Source organism: Colletotrichum fructicola (assembly GCF_000319635.2).
Source record: "Colletotrichum fructicola Nara gc5 chromosome Unknown KSG_Nara_v1_contig11, whole genome shotgun sequence".
Lineage (NCBI taxonomy): Eukaryota > Fungi > Ascomycota > Sordariomycetes > Glomerellales > Glomerellaceae > Colletotrichum > Colletotrichum fructicola.
Genome location: NW_027094061.1, coordinates 686,526 through 704,674, shown reverse-complemented (window position 1 = coordinate 704,674; position 18,149 = coordinate 686,526). Strand labels below are relative to the sequence as shown.

Genomic DNA, 18,149 nt, shown 5'->3' with positions numbered 1-18,149 from the left:
GTGGATCAACATTGACGTGAATGACACAGGCATCCGTTCTTGGCTTGCATCTAGTCGGGATCCACGGAACATCGCAGTCAAGGACGAGAATGACATCGGCAGTCCTGATGCTGTCGTCTCCGGCGTAACTACAGCCGAGCCAGCTGACGTGGTTCGCTGATCGAAAAACGTATCAGCTACTCTACTACTCCAAAGGGAAACATGGACAGAATACCTGGGAAACACATCTCACTCACTCCTGCGTCAAGGACTCGAAGCCCTGGAACAGCCGTGACAAGTTTTACGAGCTCATCCGGGACACGAGTGTCTCTGCCGCTGTATCCCGTGACAATAAGAGGCTCTCTGGCATGGACAAGAGAGTTGGCAATTAACTCGACTGCTCCCAGGCTGAGTGCATTTGGTTCCACGAAAGACCAATGTTTTTGATCGATGGAATACGGCTGTATCTTGGCGTCGAGAACTTCCCTGGCTGCACACAAGTAGACAGGGCCTTTTGGGTCACTCGCGGCGAAGCTGAGAGCTCGATTGATCATTTGCTATCGCATTTTTAGTTCTAATCAACTCATGTAGCAGAAGCGAGACGCTCTCCCTACCTTGATATGTAGACCAGACCGGACCTCGCCGGTGTACCTACAATATTGTTCCACAATCGCCCTCTAATTGTGGACGTCCTGAAGCCACTGAATATACTCATTGCGAGACCCATCCAGTTCTCCTTCGATAGTGAAGGGAGATAGGCCAGCGAAGATTAAGAGAGGTACTCGGCCAACGGATGCGTTATGCACCGCACAACCTAGTGCTTGGGTGCCGACATCGACGTGGACTATGACGACCTGCGGCTTTCCGGTAACGCGAGCGAACCCATCGGCCATTGACATGGCAACCATCTACCACAACCATAAGTATTCCCAGTGATTCAGGTTGCTGGGGCTGGGGAATACGTGCCTCGCTTGGGCATGTGATTATCCTGGGAAAGGCGTCCCTGCGTTCTCTCTGGCCCTTCACCATTGCTTCTAGCACGCCAGGATGATCAGAGCCAAAGTTGCAGAAACAGTGCGTTACACCTGCGTCCCATAATGCTTTGAAGAACGCATCTGCGGCGGTGTACATCTCGGACCCCCCGGTTACGTTGAGGTTGGCCATGAAGTTTGGAGTGGTTCAGAACGTGTCGTCGGGTCTTATTGGCAAACAGTTTTGGAAAATGTTTGAGGGTAGGTAGATATAAGCAGATGGCCGAGGCGGGTGGGGCGGATGATCCTACTTAAGAATAATAACTCTGTCCGTTCGTGTAGAGTTTTGTTCATGTCCCCCGGGCTTGATGGGAGCTTTTAGCTCGGCGAGAAGCTGGGGCCAGGAGATTGCCGTAAGGCCACATCTTATTATAACGGCATGCAGAATATTTGATTGCATCAGAGAAAAGCTCAGTCGATTTCCTCATTGAAGAATAGATGGCTCAAGCCAAGCCAGGTGTGCCCTGAGTTATACGTATGCTCGTAGGAACTTCAACCCGTTAATCACAGCCTCATATTCTGGATCCCCGGGCATCTTTCCGATGTCAAAACCATGGTCCGCACCTTCAATAACCACCAGCTGCGTATCTACCCCGTCCGCTTTCAGAGCGTTGTGCGCCCTCTTCGCCAATTTGACATCCACCGCCGAATCAGCCCCTCCATGCCCAAAGAAAGTCGGCGGGAAGGACGGCGAGAACAAACCAGCCGGCTCTACCCTGTCATAGTTACCGTCCGACACGACCTCTCGGAGGAAAGTGCCGTCCTTCATCTTGCCCATGAGCCAGGTAGCGCGGTAGGTCGAGACGTCAGGTCCCTTTGGGCCAAAGGGAGGCGGGGCTGATGTCGGCGGTGGTTTGTCTTCGTATATCTTATTTCTGAACTCCACATCTGGGAGGTCCATGGGCGGTATCTTTGCAGGCTCGTCGAAAGACTCGTCTTCCATGTACTTGAGGCCGAATAAGTCAAGAATGGCCTTGGGAGGTTTGGGCATCGACGCCTAGGTCAACGTGAGTTTACCGGACGATGTTGAAAAACAGGACCAAACCACATACCATAAGAAGAGCAAGCGTTCCTCCCGCAGAATGACCCCAAGTCACGACTCGCTCGCCATCCAGCATAATGCCGGCGTCATTGGCTAGCTTGACTGGCAAGTCGTTCTGCACCCATGAGAAGGCGTCTTTGGAGTCTGCGATTGCTCCGTCGTATGCTGAGATTGTCGGAGAGAGCCGATAGTTGGGAGATACCACTGCGCCGAAGCCCAGGTCGAGAAGCACTTTGATGTACTGAGGGCTGATCATGCCCTTGTCACCGACTACAAAATTGCCGCCGTGGTAATAGATGGCTGCCAGTTTGTCAGTTTGTCATCGTCGAAAGCATCATTGCTCATCGTACGTACCAATAGGCTTCGTGCTGCTCGAGTCGCCGTGCTTGAAGTAAACGTCAGCTTCGATCGAATCCGCACCTTGAAGATGCTTGTATGTGTATGTGTTCAATTCCATATTGTTGTTTGAAAAGTTCACAACGATGTATAGTTTGTTTGTCGTAAGTCAATGATTGCTTAAGTCCCAGTGTATATGATTGGGCAATTATTTTGAATTCTGACTCTGAAGCACATAGCATAATGTAGGCAAGTTTTCGATGGCTCTCTCTGAACCTTGACGTAATTCCGGATCCCGGGGATCAGGCAAGTTTGGAGACTGACTCCGTTCCGGGGGCTTTGTTGCAATGCCTCACCAGATTAGGCCAGAAGGTGACCCTCACACCTTGCCTGCTATTTCTGAGATGTTTTTGGCCATCAAAATGGTCTGGTTGCGGGTAGGATGGCTTAGACGGCCATATTCCTGTTTTTGTATGAGTGTATCATGAAACTGAACAGAATACAGCATTTATGCCTTGAAAGATGTTGGTAGCAACGAGATACGGTTGAATCCTGAGCATTTACACTAGACTTCATGAGCAAGAGTTGCATAGATACTGAGCTACCGATTTGACATACATTACGCAAACAGTTGAGCCATAAGATTCTCCCTGTGAGTATCCTATTCACCTCCTCCCAAAACACTCGTACAAGACCAGAGATTCCAGCTCTAGCATCATTGTCCATCCGTCTCATTCGTCTCATTGTTTTCATCCCTGCGATGAGGAATAGCAAACTCAGCTACTGTGTTTGGCCGACCGTCAATATCCGTGTCATCAACCCAGTTGCCATGAAACCCAGGCCTCAACCTGACGGGAAGCTTTGCAATAGCAGCATGCTTCTCAAAGTCGTCGCAGTCAATAATGACAAGCTCACTGGTCATCTCGTTAAAGTTGTTGACCAACGCAATCAGGAAACCGTCACCCTCCGCGGCCCCTGGATGTCGGGGGACGAACTGAGGCTCCTGGAAGAAGTGGCGAGGCCCTCTGATGTATTTCTGCGTAGCACCGGTTACGAGGTCGTATTTGTAGAGAACGTTCATGTGGCCGATGCCATCTTATCGAGCTGTTAGTGTAATGACTCTGGCATGGCTTGAAACTTTTGAAAACGTACCGCCAGCCAGGGGTGTAGAGTACTCCCAGTCCGTCACTCCAGGGCTCATGTCAATCATGTTCCCGTATATGAAGCGGTGCTTCTTGCCAAAAACGCGATCGTCGATGCGCGGGAATTCGTTTGGCCCGGCTGTCACGACTTCCGTTGGTGATTGGTACACCAGCTTCGTGGAGTGAGGATCCAGAACGAATTCGCAGACATGAGGCGCAAGCACTTCCAGATCAAAGGCGGGAGCCTCGCCGTTCTGGTCTGGGAAGAATCCGAACCCGTTGCCCCTGACAATAGACACGTGAAGGTGGACTTGCCCATTCTCCTCCCACGCGTTAGCGACGTGGCCGGTGAACAGGTTCGGCCCTTGGAACCACTATGCCACGTTAAAGATTTGTGCCAGATGAAGGAGAAATCGTTCCAAACCTTGATATCCGAGGACTTGGCTCCTCTTCGTGGGAGAAGCCCTATGTAGTGCGGTCGATCGGTCCATGTCCAGTGGTTGCCTCCCTGTTTGAGCTTGTCCATGAAGCATTCCATGGGAACAAGTGGAAAGATGACCTAGAAAGAATTAACCAGTACAACTACACGGCTAACATATACTCACCCAGTTATCAGTAAAAGCCATCTCGTGCTGGAATCCGCAGAATGGCGCCTGAAACCACACCTTTTCGTTAAATTTGCCGTGTTCATCAATCGACATTTAAAATACATCCCTGGTTCCAATTCCCTTCCCCTCGTAGCCGAAAGACAGGACCTCTCTCGTCTTGACGTCATACTTCGGATGCGCAGTAAAAGTCTCGCTTTCCAACTGCCCGTCAAAGTCCCACCTGCCAATTGTTTCGAGGGTGCGAGGATCAACGGCATAAGGCTGACTTTCTTCTTTCAACGCAAGGATGACGCCTTTGAAGGGGAACGCCGTCGTGTTGGCCGTCGTGCGGTCGGCGAACTCGACCAGGTCAGTGAAAGGATTGCGGTACTTGCCTGACGTCTTTGTTAGTACGATTTGCTCAAGGTTTTGGAAAACTCTGGTGCTGTGATTGCTTTACCGATGAGCGCACGATTCTCATTGGTCTCAACTCGAAACTTTTCAGTCTTAACGAATCGCTGCTTAAAATCGACATTGCCGTTTTTGATGCGAAAAGAGGAGATTGCACCGTCACCATTGAGCCACTTTAGAGACCAGTTTAGCATTTGATACAAATAAGGACTGGTACGGGCAAACCTACAATATCGTTTTTGACAAAGGGAACGTGATAAGGCTCAGGCATGATACGATAAAACGTGCCCGAAATCGACGGAGGGACTGTTCCGTACACTTCGAGATTGCTGACCTTTCCCTCGTAGCGGGTTGGCCTGTTGAAGCCTGCGAGGGCAGGGCCGGCGTTATCGAAGTTGGTGTTGCAGGGCGGCCAGCTTGCCTTGTCCATTCCAGGCCATACTTTTGAAGGGAGCTCTTGCCACTGTGAGGGCTTTAAATGATGCATGTCGATCCAGTCGAGTTGACGTATGAGGGTTGACGGATGATAAGAAAGACGCTTTGGTGTGTAACTCTCAGCAGTGTGAGTATTTCAGCAACGCCCTTTCATTACCAACTACTCATCGACATGTGGCCACCTTTTAGAAGCAGAGCTTGTCTGTGCAGTATCATCTGAAGACTCATCCGATCACAGTCTTGCGGGGGGCCAGGCGGACACTTCGAAATCCCGTCCTGCCGAACGACTTGAGACGGAACGGGATGCAAATATCCTCTCCGTTGAGGATCTGGCTTCCGTGCCACGGACGTAGAGTTCGATACACATGAAGTGCGTCACCACGCGATTGGATGGACTGCCCCCGGGCACGGAGAAGACTCCGAGCGCTTGTCTCGATTCCGCTGACCGGCTTTCGGGTAATTACCTGCGACCGTCATGTTCTTAGACAGAGGGCCGTCGCAAAGCTTTGGGGTAGAAGTAGCTACCAATTCCCCCAGGTAGTATTATGAAAAATCACTCTGGACAGATTTACTGAAGGTATTCAACATGATCATTGAAGGTTGCGACGTTCCGTTCTGCGATACGATCCGCCCGGAGAATGAGGAGAACTGCTTCCCATACTCCTTCAAGGAGAAGAAGAAAGAGCTCCTGCCTAAGGGCTGGCAAAAAACCCTTCGGAGCCGACCCCTTCCTAGCGAGCTCATATACGAGGTTAATGAAGAGATGAGACACTCGGATGGCGTCAAGGTCCGTCCGCCATGAGCAGGATATCAAGAGGAGGGGAGCTAACGGTCTAGATTTACTACGATATCTGTCGCCCGAACACGGTGGAGAAGGTTCCTGCTCTTCTTGCTCTGAGTCCTTACGGCAAAGGAGGTAACGGGTTTCTCAACTACGAGCTTCTACCGTACAGAGTCGGGGTACAAGAAGAGATGCTTTCCGGCCTGGAAAAGTTTGAGTCGTGAGTCCATCCTCTACCCCTCTACGCGGAATGCGTGAATAAGGGTTAACTGTTCATGTCCAGCGTTGACCCGGCAGAGTGGGTTTCTCGAGGTTACGCCGTTGTTAATGTCGATATTCGTGGATCTTGGGATTCTGAGGGAGACCTCTATATTGAGGGAATGGCGGCTGGTGAGGCACCTCTGATCCCTCCGCACAGACCTTCCTAACGTCTTCCAAGGACGAGACGCTGCTGAGATTGTTGAACACGTTGCCGCCCTGTCTTGGTGCTCTGGCTCCATCGGCATGCAGGGCAACTCCTGGCTCGCGGCAGTGCAATGGAGTACTGCGGTGGTGGCGCCCCCCGCCCTTAAAGCTATCGCACCGTGGGAGGGCTTCACGGATAAGTATCGCGAAGTCGCCTGTAGAGGTGGTATTGCTGACGCGACGTTCCTCAACCTGGTATATAACGGGACGATTCGCGGCCGAAGTAAGCGAGAAGATATCTTCGCAGCAGCACAGAAGTGGCCTTTAATAAACCCCTACTGGGAGGACAAGGTGATCAAGACGGAGAAAATCACGATCCCAATCTATGCTGTTACTAGCTATAGCTCGGGAATCCACGGTTATGGCACAATCCAGGGCTTCCGGAAAGCTAAAAGTAAGAAGAAGTGGCTACGGATCCATGCTACCCAGGAGTGGTTTGATATTTATCGAAAGGATATGACCGATGAGCTGCAAGACTTCTTCGATCGATATCTCAAGGGGGTTGAGAACGATTGGGAAAAGACGGACCCCGTTCGCGTATCTATCTTGACTTGCGGAGATCGTTTTGGACCGGTGAGTGTACCTGAGCTTTTACTCTGATAACAACGCTAACAGAGATAGCAACCCATTGAACATTTCCCCATGGGAAGTTATCCACACGCAAAGACTGAGTATAAGAAGCTCTATTTAACAAAGGATAACCTATCTCTCTACCACCCTCCAGCAAGCGGTATCACGTCGTACCAGTCGGACGATCGCAGCTCTGCAGTAGAGCTTGTCTATACCTTCAACACTACAACCACTTTGATGGGATTCTCTAAGGCCAAGCTGTGGCTTTCCTGTGATGACACAGACGATATGGACATCTATCTCAGTCTGAGAAAGGTCAGTAAGTCGGGAAGAGGGCTCGACCATATCAACATTCCATGGTCCGCAATCCCACGGAACGACAGCACTCACGATGATGTAGTCAGCACCAATGTTATTAAGGTTAGTCATCGCTTTTCACTTCAAGCGCTTCACGGCTACTGACTTCGATTACAGAGCACCGGACCTCACGGCCTACTTCGCGTGTCCCACCGAGCCGTGGATCGGTCGAAACAGGATTCCATTATGCCCTACCACCCTCACGAGAAGATTGAAAAAGTCCAGCCGGGTGAGATCGTTCCCGTCGAGATTGGAATCTGGCCGATTGGGCTCAAGCTCTATGAGGGGGAGGGGCTCATGCTACGCGTGCGCGGGAGCAAGGATGCGTACTGGGAGATTCCAAATCTCCAGAAGAGCACTATCTTTGGCATAAACAAGGGCAAGCACCACATTCATTTTGGAGGAATGTATGACTCGTATGTTGCTGTGCCGTTCATTCCGAACGTTTGATCTTAAATACAAAGACGTTATGGGGAGACATGAATGGTTTGGTTAAGCTGTCACAAGTCGCAGAAGCTTTCGTCTATGGAAGTGGCAACTATGAGGCATCGAGGGGCCTACAAAGTGACATTTTAAACCTACCAAGCAAAGATTCAGATAATCGGACGAGATTTGCCATCAAAACATGTATGATCCCAAACTCTCGATAGTTTTTATTCCTATCAGGATATGAAAAACCTATAGCACCAATGAAAAGATGCCTCAATCTTGATTTACTCAATAACTAATGGAAAAATTCCATCTCCCTCAGTCCCTCGGTAATAGCGACCTGCTGCAGCAGCTGTACTAGGGAAATAGGGCTTAGATAACGTCAGACGCATTCCAAGCGTTTACCATAGCGCTGTCAAGAGTAGCACTCAGCTCTGCCAATACAGATAGGGTGATATAAATCCACGCCAGTGGGGGCTTCCGTCATATGGCCAGACTGTGACGAGGCTGAGAAATCAATAGCAACACGGCGTATTTCAGGACTACTTTGTTCAGTAGAGCGTCATCAACGCGAAAAGCAGTAGGCCCCTATGCAAGAAACACAGTCGCGCGTATTCCATAAGAGCGGGATTTGTCTACCCTAAACTACAAGATTCAATACATAGTTCCTCTATCATGTCACCTTCAGTTTTATGTATCATGTAAACCTATGAACTTAGGCTTTACGTCGCGATGGCATCAACTGTGTCATTCATTCTTTGGGTCAAATACCGTAGGTTGAATTGGGATTCCGATTGAAGACGGGTGGAATTTAACACCTTTATTGCGCAGAGGAACACTAGACTATTGGATGCAATAAAAGACCCCTGAGAACGGAGCTGATCCGGTTTATCATAACTAAGGGATGCAGTGTGACCCAGAGGCCAATTGAATTTCGACATGTAGCTGTGATGCAAGATGCTTCAACGAAGCCAACCAAATAAACTCGCCAAACAAAGAGGTTTGGCGCAACCAGCATTCCCCGCTTATTAATTCTAGCTAAACAGCCCGATAATGTCAAAGGTGAGGGGAGTTCTCTCAACGATGGGAGGCCAGAGTCACGTTGATATCTGGGCTGCGTCTCGCAAGTTGAACTCCAAATCGCCCCTTTCTCCAACAAATGACTCACATGCATGCATGCACAACCAACTCCCGCAAATCTCATTGAAACTTTCACAACTCAGAATTGTGCGACATCATGGGAAAGCTCTACTGCTTTCAAGCGTGCCCGTCGATGCGGGCCCAGAGCTTGGGTTGACCACTAGGCGAGGAAGAACCGTTACACACGGCAAAACCCTCAACAAGATTGTGTTTGCGTACAAATAAGTTTGTATCAAGGTCAAGTGGTATGGTGAAGCGAGATACAAGTAGTATTGAAGAACTTCCAAGGACTTGTGAAAGTGAAAATTCAACATGAAAAGAACTTACCTGCCAGGTCACAGGTTTAAGGCGCTGGAGTACTGAATGGAACGGATCATGCAGAACGGAATACCAGTTGCTCGTACAGTCTAGAAGTATTTTGTTTGATTTATCTCTACGCGTAGCTCTTAGACCAAGTCTCGTGTTTGTAACGTTCTAGCCGTTTTTCATGAAAACAATACATTTGATTCCGAATCCATGATATAAACGCCCCCACGCTCCCTGAAGCCGAGACATGAGACCTCTCTGGTTCGAGAACGACTCCTCATAAGAACCTAAATCCACCACTTCATATAGAATCCAATAGCAGAGATCTTTAGAAGCTTTTTAAAGACAATTTTGAACTTTTCCAGCTTTTATCCGTGGGGTTCCTCTGGAATGTCGGCCAGAAATTCTTCAAGGCGTCTGTATGACTCTGCGCGCAGCTCTGCCGCTTCCTCGACCCGACCGTCGCGGACAAGCAAGTCCTCAAGTTGCCACATCTCATAGACAATCTGAGATCCCAGTCGGCCTTGGCCATACTCTCTGAGAGCCAAGATGGTTCTCATCCTGTCAGCTGCAGAGTCTACATCTTCCCTCCCTTGAGTCTCGAAGTCCATGATGATTCTGATGATATAAGCCATGATACGGGCTTGTAAGCGTGGGATATCCATGCCGGGATGGACCGGCATTGCGGCGTCGTCTTGAAGCACTTGACTCTTCAACCAAGCTGAGAGGACACGCACCCTCATTGTCGAGTCGGCGGGGACCTCGTCGAGCATCTGAGTGACCCCTGTAAGACTTTCTTGCTTCAATTGGTTGAAGTTAGCAGGCTGTGAAGTTCCATCGCCATGGATACCAATGCCGTTGAATGTCAGTTCATGCTTCGGCCAGAGCTTGCCAGTTGCTACGTCGACGTCATCATGGAGAAACGTTTTGTTGATCTTGTCGTGGATTTTGGCGAACCATTTGTCCGAATGACGCGCGATCTCGGGATCAAGTTTGACAATATCCGAATCCCAGACGAGCTGGTAGTAGAGCAACAGGTAATCAGGATCGAAGCGAGAGAACGTCAGATCCGCGTTTATCGACCACGCTCGCTCGAGCGCTTCCGGCCGGACAGGAACGCCGTCATGCTGCCATGCCTGCAGCAGGTCTTGCAGTCGAAGCAGTACCTTTGATACCGGTCTACTGCCAGCAAGACTTATGAGATGGTGCAAAAGTATGTGGCCGAGATTTGCCTGGCGAAGGAGGGCGATATTGTGGAAGATCTCGAGGGTATTCCAAATGAAGAGGGGCCCTTCTGCGTCAAGTAGAGTTTCTGCCTGGAGAAACGCCTTGCGAGCTAGACGACCGGCCAAGACACCCTGATCGCGATCAAGAAGGCCCAGTATAAGTTTGAAAGCAAAGCTCAGCTGCTCGGGGTTGTTTAGATCGCGCGGCGGAGGCTTTATTGACGATTTGGGCGATGGACTTGTCAACCCCGGCGGTGATGGCAGCGAATATCCCACCGTGCCAAGTTCAGCCCTGTCAAAAAAGGAAACAGTCCAGTTTCTGATACTCGAAAGAAACGCTAGTTGGGCCGCATCAGAGGTACTGAGATGAAGGATGCGAGGGGTCCTCGTGACTGTAGCAGCCTTGATCAGTGCCGTTGATGGCAGCCCAGAATCTCGCGTCAATTGAGGACCGACATCCTTGCCTCGCCGGTCCCGACGAACATTCTTCTGGAATCTCCATTTGGTGAAGCGTTTTTTGTACATTTGCACTCTTTTTGTTGGACACTTGTCAGCTCACATGGGGTCTCTTCGATGCCAGGAGCAACACAACGGTCGCAGGCGTCCGACGAGGGCCTCGAAGAAGACAGTGTCCGCAACATGTGTACGCGCAACTTACGTGGCTTTGAAGTTGTAATCCTCCTCCATCGCTCTCATTAGATACTTGAGGCTTCTACGCTCCCTGACGTATATGCGCTCAATAATTGGGTACACGGCCGTCCACTCTCTTGCATCGTGTTGTATCGGTAATGCGGCGCATGCCGAAGCTGGGCGCATTGGAGAATCTGACTGGGGCATTCTTGGGAGCAACGGTCGCTGACCTGCAGCCATTAAAGCCGGTGCGGACATCGTGATCATGCGGGTATCGCAGCCTCGGATCGTGCCTCCGTCACAGAGGCCATGGGCGAGATAAGGGATTCAGGTGCGTCAGGGAACTTTTCCAGAGGACACCATTCGTCCATAGCTGACAGGCTTGGATGCCTGGCATGGGGCGCAGCGAAGGATCCAAGCTAACGAATTTCAGAATGAACACCCATGTCAGCGCCACAGGAACTAACTGAGAGCCTGTCCAATGACATTGTAAAAAAAAGTTCTGTCTCACGACGAAAGAGGTCCACTGGACTCTGGGATCTGCATAGCTTAACTTTGACGAATCAGCGTAGGGGAAAAAGTTCCGAATCGTCGCCAGAACATTGCTCAGCGATCTCGAGCTCTGAAGCCGGGGACGAACGAGATGGATGAGAAAAGTTCCCGGTGGTATCTATTTGTGTCCTTGAAAATTTATCAAAAGAAGCATTGCAAAATATAAAAGGGGCGTGAGCGCTCATGTGGAAAGATGTCTCAGAAGAAGACATCTTATTAGCAACATTCTCCCCATCACCGTCATCACCAGCAGCAAACTTCGTCATTCTCCACATCAACCAAGAATTCTCATCCCAATACACAACTGTTGCTGTATTGTCTTTATTTGTTCTTCTTGAATTATAGTCGTCATGTCCGCGCAAATGCAAGACCGAGTCGCATCAGAGACGAGCCTTTTGACGTCTTTCCGCAAAGCTGTATTCGCCTCCGTACCCCCCATCCCAGAAGCGATCAACCTTCAAGGCCAGACGGGCATTGTTACTGGCTCCAATGCTGGTATTGGCCTTGAAGCATCCCGACAATTTCTTCAAAAAGGCCTTACTCACCTCATACTGGCGGTCCGTTCACAGAGGAAGGGCGACAACGCGGCGGAGCTACTTGCACGCCACTTTCCTGCAGCCGACATCCAAGTCTGGCTGCTAGATATGGAATCCGATGCATCAGTGCGAAGCTTCGCTCGCCGCTGCGAGTCTCTTGAGCGGATCGACTTTCTCATTCTCAATGCTGGTGTCGGCAAGATGACGTTCGAGAAGAGCAACGAAGGCAAGGGCCGCGAAGTGACTCTCCAAGTCAACTACATCAACACCATGCTTCTCGCCATCCTTATGGTCCCGGTCCTAAAGGCCAAGGCTCAAGGTCGGCCCAATCGCTTGACCGTCGTCGGCTCCGACATGTCCTACTGGGCTGCACTGCCGGAGACATCTGGATCTCTCCTCGTTGCACTCGATAACAAGGAGGGATACAACGGAATGCAGCACTACGGGAAGACCAAATTGCTTTTGGTCATGGGAATCGCCAAGCTATCGCAGACCGTCACAGCAGACGAGGTCACTATCAACTACCTCAACCCCGGCGCTACCAAAGGCACCGGTCTTAACCGCGAGGCATCGGGTGTCTGGAAAATCGTCCCGTTCGTTATGGATCGCGTGATTGGGCGAGAAGTAGTTGATAGCGCCAGGCAGTATCTTCATTCGGCAGTGGTCCTGGGAAAAGAGTCACACGGTTCCTTTACCGACTTTGTCATCAGGCCGTAAGTCCCTGCTCCGCGAGACTTCGCGCCGAAGTTTCTCACATGTCTTATTAACACAACCACAGTTATCCTAAGCTCATGTACACTGAAGCTGGTCAAAAGAAAATGAACCGTCTGTGGGACGAGACTTTGTCGGAGCTTGGGTTGAGCACGCACTCCATCTAGCATTTTTCTGAGGGACAGAGGAGTGGGGGTTACCGTTATCTCTGGATGCCGGTTCTAGAAATATATCAGCCATAGGTTTTGGTGGGATACAAAGGCTTGTATTGACCACGTGCAGCAAAGACTTCTGCTGGCTTCACAACATCAAATGTATTTAACTGATATCTTAAGGCGACCTGTGGGAATATCAACTTTTCTTGTCGCATAATTCCCCTGGTGATCTCCGGCAAATTACTTATACAGAGTGTAGGGCTGCCGCTTTCAGAGCCATGCTGGTCTTAAGACCAAAGATTTCGGACTTCTGCAGCCTTTTTGAAAGACATTGGAAGGAAGAATCAAGTGAATCAAAGTTACTTTCTAACATAGACGTGCTATCCCGGCGGGAGGTGGGCACAGACAACGATGAGGACGACACGGAGAACAAGAACGAGAACGACAATGCAACGGCGACAATGACAATGCCAATCGCAATAGTAATGACGCTAATAGGAGCGATAGAGATAGAGATAACAGGGACGGGGACGATAACGAAGAGAATATTATCCACAGGACTTTACATATTATAGAAAGAAAGGATGAAGCTATTGAACAGGACGACAGCTGTTTGACCCAGTTGTCCTCCCAGACAGCAAAAGCTTTCTAATAATTGGCAGTTTCATACTTGCTTCGGCGGCGAATGTTTTGGCCATACTTGAAGAATGCCCATGGCCCGGGAAGTAAAATGAGTGCAACGAATCCTAGAAGGCTCGTGGCCCAACCTATGCCGAGGCTTTGGTACACTACATGATACATGTATCAGTGGGGGGTCTTCAATGGGAATGAAGAAGTAAGTGAGTACTCACTTTGGAGAGAAAAGAACGGGAAGGCGGCAGCAAGGGTATACCTTGCCAGGCTATTAGCACTCGCTGCACTTGCGACATTGGTTCGATGATATGTGTCTCCAAGATATTGAATTGAGCTGACGGTCAATGAGATGTTGCCCCAGCCAAAGACTGCAACTGCCACGATCGGTACGGCAACATGCACATCTGAGCGAGCCGTCCATCCAAACCAAAACAAGCTCAGAGGCAGACCCAAAGAACCCATCATAGCAGGGTAAAGTCGAAGCTCTGGTGGTATCTCGCCTGGCAGAAAGCTTCGAGCTTTAGGCTGGTAGAGATATCGGTCGCAGAGGACCAAGGTTACACAGCCAAGAACACACCCGAATGCAATGGCCAAGAAGACTAGACCTGAGTCTGTGAGACTGAAGTTATGTGTCGCCCCGAAAACGTAGAAGAAAGCCCCGAAGAACATAAACAGTGTTCCGAACATGCATGCCACATACAAGGAAAGTATTGACACGATGGGTTCTGTGAAAAGCATCCTTAGGGGTCGAAATAGACTAACAGTGAGGAATTGCCGAATCATTGTTGAGGTGGGGCTCGGTTCGGGTTCATCGAGGCCGAGTTGCTTTCGACGGCGTCGTAGTAAGACGGGATGATACGACTCGCCAGCGACAAAAAGCCACATTGCCGAAAATACAGAGAAGAACACGATGGTATACTGTGTCCAGCGCCAACCTTTCCTGTCAACCATGAAGGACCCCAGAACTGGCCTTCGACCTATGTCAGCACCCTTCAAGTTCGCGAGTTTTGCTGCGTCTTACCCGAGGCCAGGTCCCAGAAACGGACTCAGGATAAAAATTGTTGATGGTAACCCCCTCTCAACAGGCAGGTACGTTTCATTCAAGACACCAGAGCCTACGGCCAAAACAGGCCCGTAGAAGAACCCAGACAAAAATCTGAGTATGCACAGCCCGGCAAAGGTTTCTGTGAATCCCGCGCCCAGGGCGAAAAGACCGCCAAAGACTACGGCGATAATATGGACAGCCTGTCTACCGGCCGATTCCGATAAGGGCCCGCCGAGTACGGGACCAAGTCCTAGTGCAAGGACATATAATGAAAGCGGCAGGAAGGCAGCCGTGCCTGAGATATTAAATTCGTCCATGAACTGTGAACGAGCTGGGCTGACAATCGAGGTGCCAACAGAACTAGAAAACTCAGTTGGCGAAAGGAAGTTTGTTACCAAAAATTGCTTCACCCACCAAGTAAAGCCTGCAATAGAGATCATTGCAAGCTGCACGTTCTTTTTCCACGAGGGCCAGTTGTATGGATTTGATGGGTCGTCTTCCCACTTCCATTCAGGAGTTGCCTGCCTGTCCCATTCGAGTTGCCATCATCAGAGATAGCTAGGTTATCAGTCATTTCTGTCTTGTTAGAAGCGACAGAATTTGGTCGCATTACCATTGAAGGCACATCTAAACCGGAAAGTAGTTGGATTTCAAGAATTGGTGGTAGGAAAGAATGTCAGTTGATCCGGCGCAAGGAAGTCACCAGGTTTCAACCCAACCCTGAACCAAAGTCCATGCCTTTGGATGATCATGCCATTTGATTATCAATCATCTTCATATGCAAGACTTGCCGTGAAAGACTACTGATCATGTCGACTGTTCAAAGTTTATGCGGCTGTCAGGAACCAAAGTCCAGGGTTGGGTACTAATAGAGCATGCATTCAACACTCCTACCCAAGTGGGCTGCACCCCCACCCAGAAATCAGTTCCCACGATCGGCACCCTGCCGTACTATTTCGAAGACACAACCCACTTCACGATTATCCTGTCGCTTCAGCCAAGGAAATACGGCATCGTTTCTCAGGCACCCGTCTTGTTTAGACAGACAAGAGGATAGTCGCTCTCAGCAACCTTGAATGAGGGACTCACAAGGGCCGCTTTCTCACAGGGTTACAAGCAAGCCCCACAGCTCCGGGGGCAGCGACATGGCCAAACGACAGGGTCAAAATTTCGTCTTGCGCCCTCTGAGTTGAATAAACATTGACACTGAATTTGTCAGCTTCGTGTAGCGGAGAAATTGATTGCTCCAGATACCATGAAGAGAAGCTGTATGTAAACCACTGCCAATGACGCCCCAGCGACTGTTAGAGCAAGCATTGCAGCGAGCCGTTCTATTATAACCACACGTTTCTGTCCTCCACCGTCTTCTCCTTTGCATATCATACGAAAACCTCCACTGAGACACTTTCGATATGGCGCACAAAGAAATAATGGAATCGACAAAGATTCCGCCTTTTGCATCGACTCCTGTGGCAAGCATACCAGCTTCTGTCCGCGCGGCCAAGGCCACTTTCAAGTCTGGCAAGACAAAGAATGTGGAATACCGCCTTGTCCAACTTCGAAAGCTGTACTGGGGACTCAAAGACAGAACTGGTCAGCTTCGAGAGGCCCTCAAATACGATCTCAACCGCCCTCCCCACGACGCCCACGTTTCTGACATTGACTGGAGCATTTCGGACTGCATGTTCGCCATCCAGAACTTGGCGACGTGGATACAGGACGACAAGAACATTGACGTGTTCCTTCCCTTTTCGCTTCTTCGCCCGCGAATCCGAAAACAACCCCTGGGCACGGTTCTTATTATCGGAACATACAACTTTCCGGTGCAGCTGAACATTTGTCCCCTCATTGGTGCGATAGCCGCCGGCTGCACCGCTGTTGTGAAACCTTCCGAGAACGCTCCGGCAACGGCCATGATTCTCAAGGGTATCATCGAGGACTACCTGGACACTGACTCTTACAAGGTCGTGAACGGTGCCGTGCCTGAGACCACTGCTCTCCTGGACCAGAAATGGGACAAGATTCTGTATACTGGCGGGGTCAACGTTGCCAAGATCATCTCCAGGAAGGCTTCAGAGACGCTTACGCCCGTGTGCCTCGAGCTTGGCGGCAAGAATCCAGCATTCGTCACCAGCAATGCAGACCTTCGTCTTGCTGCGCGAAGGCTCTTGTGGGGAAAGACGCTGAACGCCGGACAAGTCTGCGTGTCCCACAATTACGTTCTCATCGAAAGGGAACTAGTCAAGGACTTTGTCAAGTTTCTACGAGAATCCTACGCCGAATTCTTCCCTAAAGGCGCCAAGGAGAGCCCAGACTTTTGCCGCATCATCAACGCCCAACACTTTGATAGGATGAAGAACATGCTTGATAACACGCGTGGACAGAAGGTTTTGGGGGGAGACACTGACCGCAATGACCTCTACATCGAGCCAACGGCCGTTCTTGTCGATGATCTCCATGATATTATGGTTCAGGAGGAATCCTTTGGTCCGATATGGGTGATCGTGCCATACGATAATCTCGAGGATGCGATTGCTATCGCAAATGAGACCGACTCTACGGCACTTGCTCTGATGGCCTTCGGCAGTCCATCGGAAAATGAGAAAGGTAACCAATCGTGCCCATACTAAGAAAAGGTATTAATGGATAGAACTGACATACTGGGAATAGTACTGTCCAGTGTTACCTCTGGAGGGGCGACACTCAATGAAGCCTTCATGCACGCCGCGGTCCACACCTTCCCCTTCGGCGGCGTAGGTTACTCTGGCTCTGGCTCTTACCGTGGGAAAGCGTCGTTTGACTGTCCCATACATCGCCGCACAATTGCAGAGACCCCCAACTGGGTGGACAAGATCTTTCGTGTTCGATACATGCCCTACCTGGAGTCGGAGCTGAGGATGTCACAGTGGCTAGGTGATGTCAAGCCGGATTTCGATCGTCACGGAAGACAGGTCTTGGGTTTGAGATCATGGGCTTGGAAGATATTCAGACTGGGAAGTGCTTCTGGCCGAGGTACACTGCTGCGCTGGATTATTGTTGCGGCGAGCTGCTTTGCTGCTGCAAAGGCGGCCGGTCTTGGGCCTGAAGTTGTGATTCCAAAGGTGTCAGTCGTATGGGATTAAATGCAGCAACGTGTTTTCGTCACCAAATTGCAGGTTCAATTAGAGATAGTCAGCAAAACCAATTTTCATGCTTTTTCGACTTAGGTAGTCTGCCCAACTATTGACTCGTCCGGCTTTTCTCGAAATGCTCTTTCTGTCTTGTTTGCAGCAGCAGTGCTTGGTTATATCGCGACCAAGTTGTGTCGACTGTCAATTGAAATTACTGCGATGTCACGAGAGAATCGATGCAAGTGGGTCTAAGAATGCTCTTCATTCGATGATTATCTTAGCATGCCGAGATAAAGTCATCACAAGTTCTCGGCTGTGACTGAGGCGCTCAAGACATGTGCCAGGGTATCACTTGCCGTGCAACAGTCCCGAAGATAGAGCCCGAACTTGGCAAACCCAGACGAAACTGACTCAACATGGTTAAGTGGCATGTAAAAAACCGATTAACCCAGTAGATCCACGAGACAAGTGGTCTTGGTCTAATGAAGGCCCTGGACACAACCGGGGTCCGGACAGCAGCACTGTTCGAGCCGACCCGCG

General features: G+C 50.1%; 6 protein-coding genes across 6 annotated transcripts; 3 read left to right on the top strand and 3 right to left on the bottom strand.

Annotated features, from left to right (window-relative positions):
* Positions 1 to 1,479: 1,479 nt before the first annotated feature.
* On the bottom strand, positions 1,480 to 2,509 carry ausA-0 (Non-reducing polyketide synthase ausA; the record flags this gene model as incomplete). Its single annotated transcript, XM_032037342.1, has 3 exons — positions 1,480 to 2,007; positions 2,063 to 2,352; positions 2,407 to 2,509. The coding sequence occupies 3 exons, from the start codon at positions 2,507 to 2,509 to the stop codon at positions 1,480 to 1,482; spliced, it is 921 nt and encodes a 306-aa protein (XP_031883960.1).
* Positions 2,510 to 3,103: 594 nt separating this feature from the next.
* On the bottom strand, positions 3,104 to 4,958 carry LSDX1-0 (Lignostilbene-alpha,beta-dioxygenase isozyme I; the record flags this gene model as incomplete). Its single annotated transcript, XM_032037341.1, has 7 exons — positions 3,104 to 3,483; positions 3,541 to 3,904; positions 3,955 to 4,089; positions 4,136 to 4,183; positions 4,241 to 4,512; positions 4,590 to 4,701; positions 4,758 to 4,958. 7 exons carry the CDS (start codon positions 4,956 to 4,958, stop codon positions 3,104 to 3,106), a joined length of 1,512 nt encoding a protein of 503 aa, XP_031883867.1.
* A 591-nt stretch (positions 4,959 to 5,549) lies between these two features.
* Positions 5,550 to 7,586, top strand: cocE-7 (Cocaine esterase; the record flags this gene model as incomplete). The annotated part of the gene is made up of 6 exons (XM_032037340.1): positions 5,550 to 5,750; positions 5,801 to 5,964; positions 6,028 to 6,134; positions 6,184 to 6,782; positions 6,831 to 7,199; positions 7,254 to 7,586. 6 exons carry the CDS (start codon positions 5,550 to 5,552, stop codon positions 7,584 to 7,586), a joined length of 1,773 nt encoding a protein of 590 aa, XP_031883967.1.
* A 1,793-nt stretch (positions 7,587 to 9,379) lies between these two features.
* Positions 9,380 to 10,924, bottom strand: CGGC5_v016732 (uncharacterized protein; the record flags this gene model as incomplete). Its single annotated transcript, XM_032037339.2, has 2 exons — positions 9,380 to 10,769; positions 10,896 to 10,924. 2 exons carry the CDS (start codon positions 10,922 to 10,924, stop codon positions 9,380 to 9,382), a joined length of 1,419 nt encoding a protein of 472 aa, XP_031883966.2.
* Positions 10,925 to 11,769: 845 nt separating this feature from the next.
* On the top strand, positions 11,770 to 12,833 carry tropG-1 (Short-chain dehydrogenase/reductase tropG; the record flags this gene model as incomplete). The annotated part of the gene is made up of 2 exons (XM_032037338.1): positions 11,770 to 12,668; positions 12,734 to 12,833. 2 exons carry the CDS (start codon positions 11,770 to 11,772, stop codon positions 12,831 to 12,833), a joined length of 999 nt encoding a protein of 332 aa, XP_031883802.1.
* Positions 12,834 to 15,911: 3,078 nt separating this feature from the next.
* Positions 15,912 to 17,621, top strand: ylo-1-1 (Beta-apo-4'-carotenal oxygenase; the record flags this gene model as incomplete). The annotated part of the gene is made up of 2 exons (XM_032037337.2): positions 15,912 to 17,106; positions 17,170 to 17,621. 2 exons carry the CDS (start codon positions 15,912 to 15,914, stop codon positions 17,619 to 17,621), a joined length of 1,647 nt encoding a protein of 548 aa, XP_031883964.2.
* Positions 17,622 to 18,149: the final 528 nt, after the last annotated feature.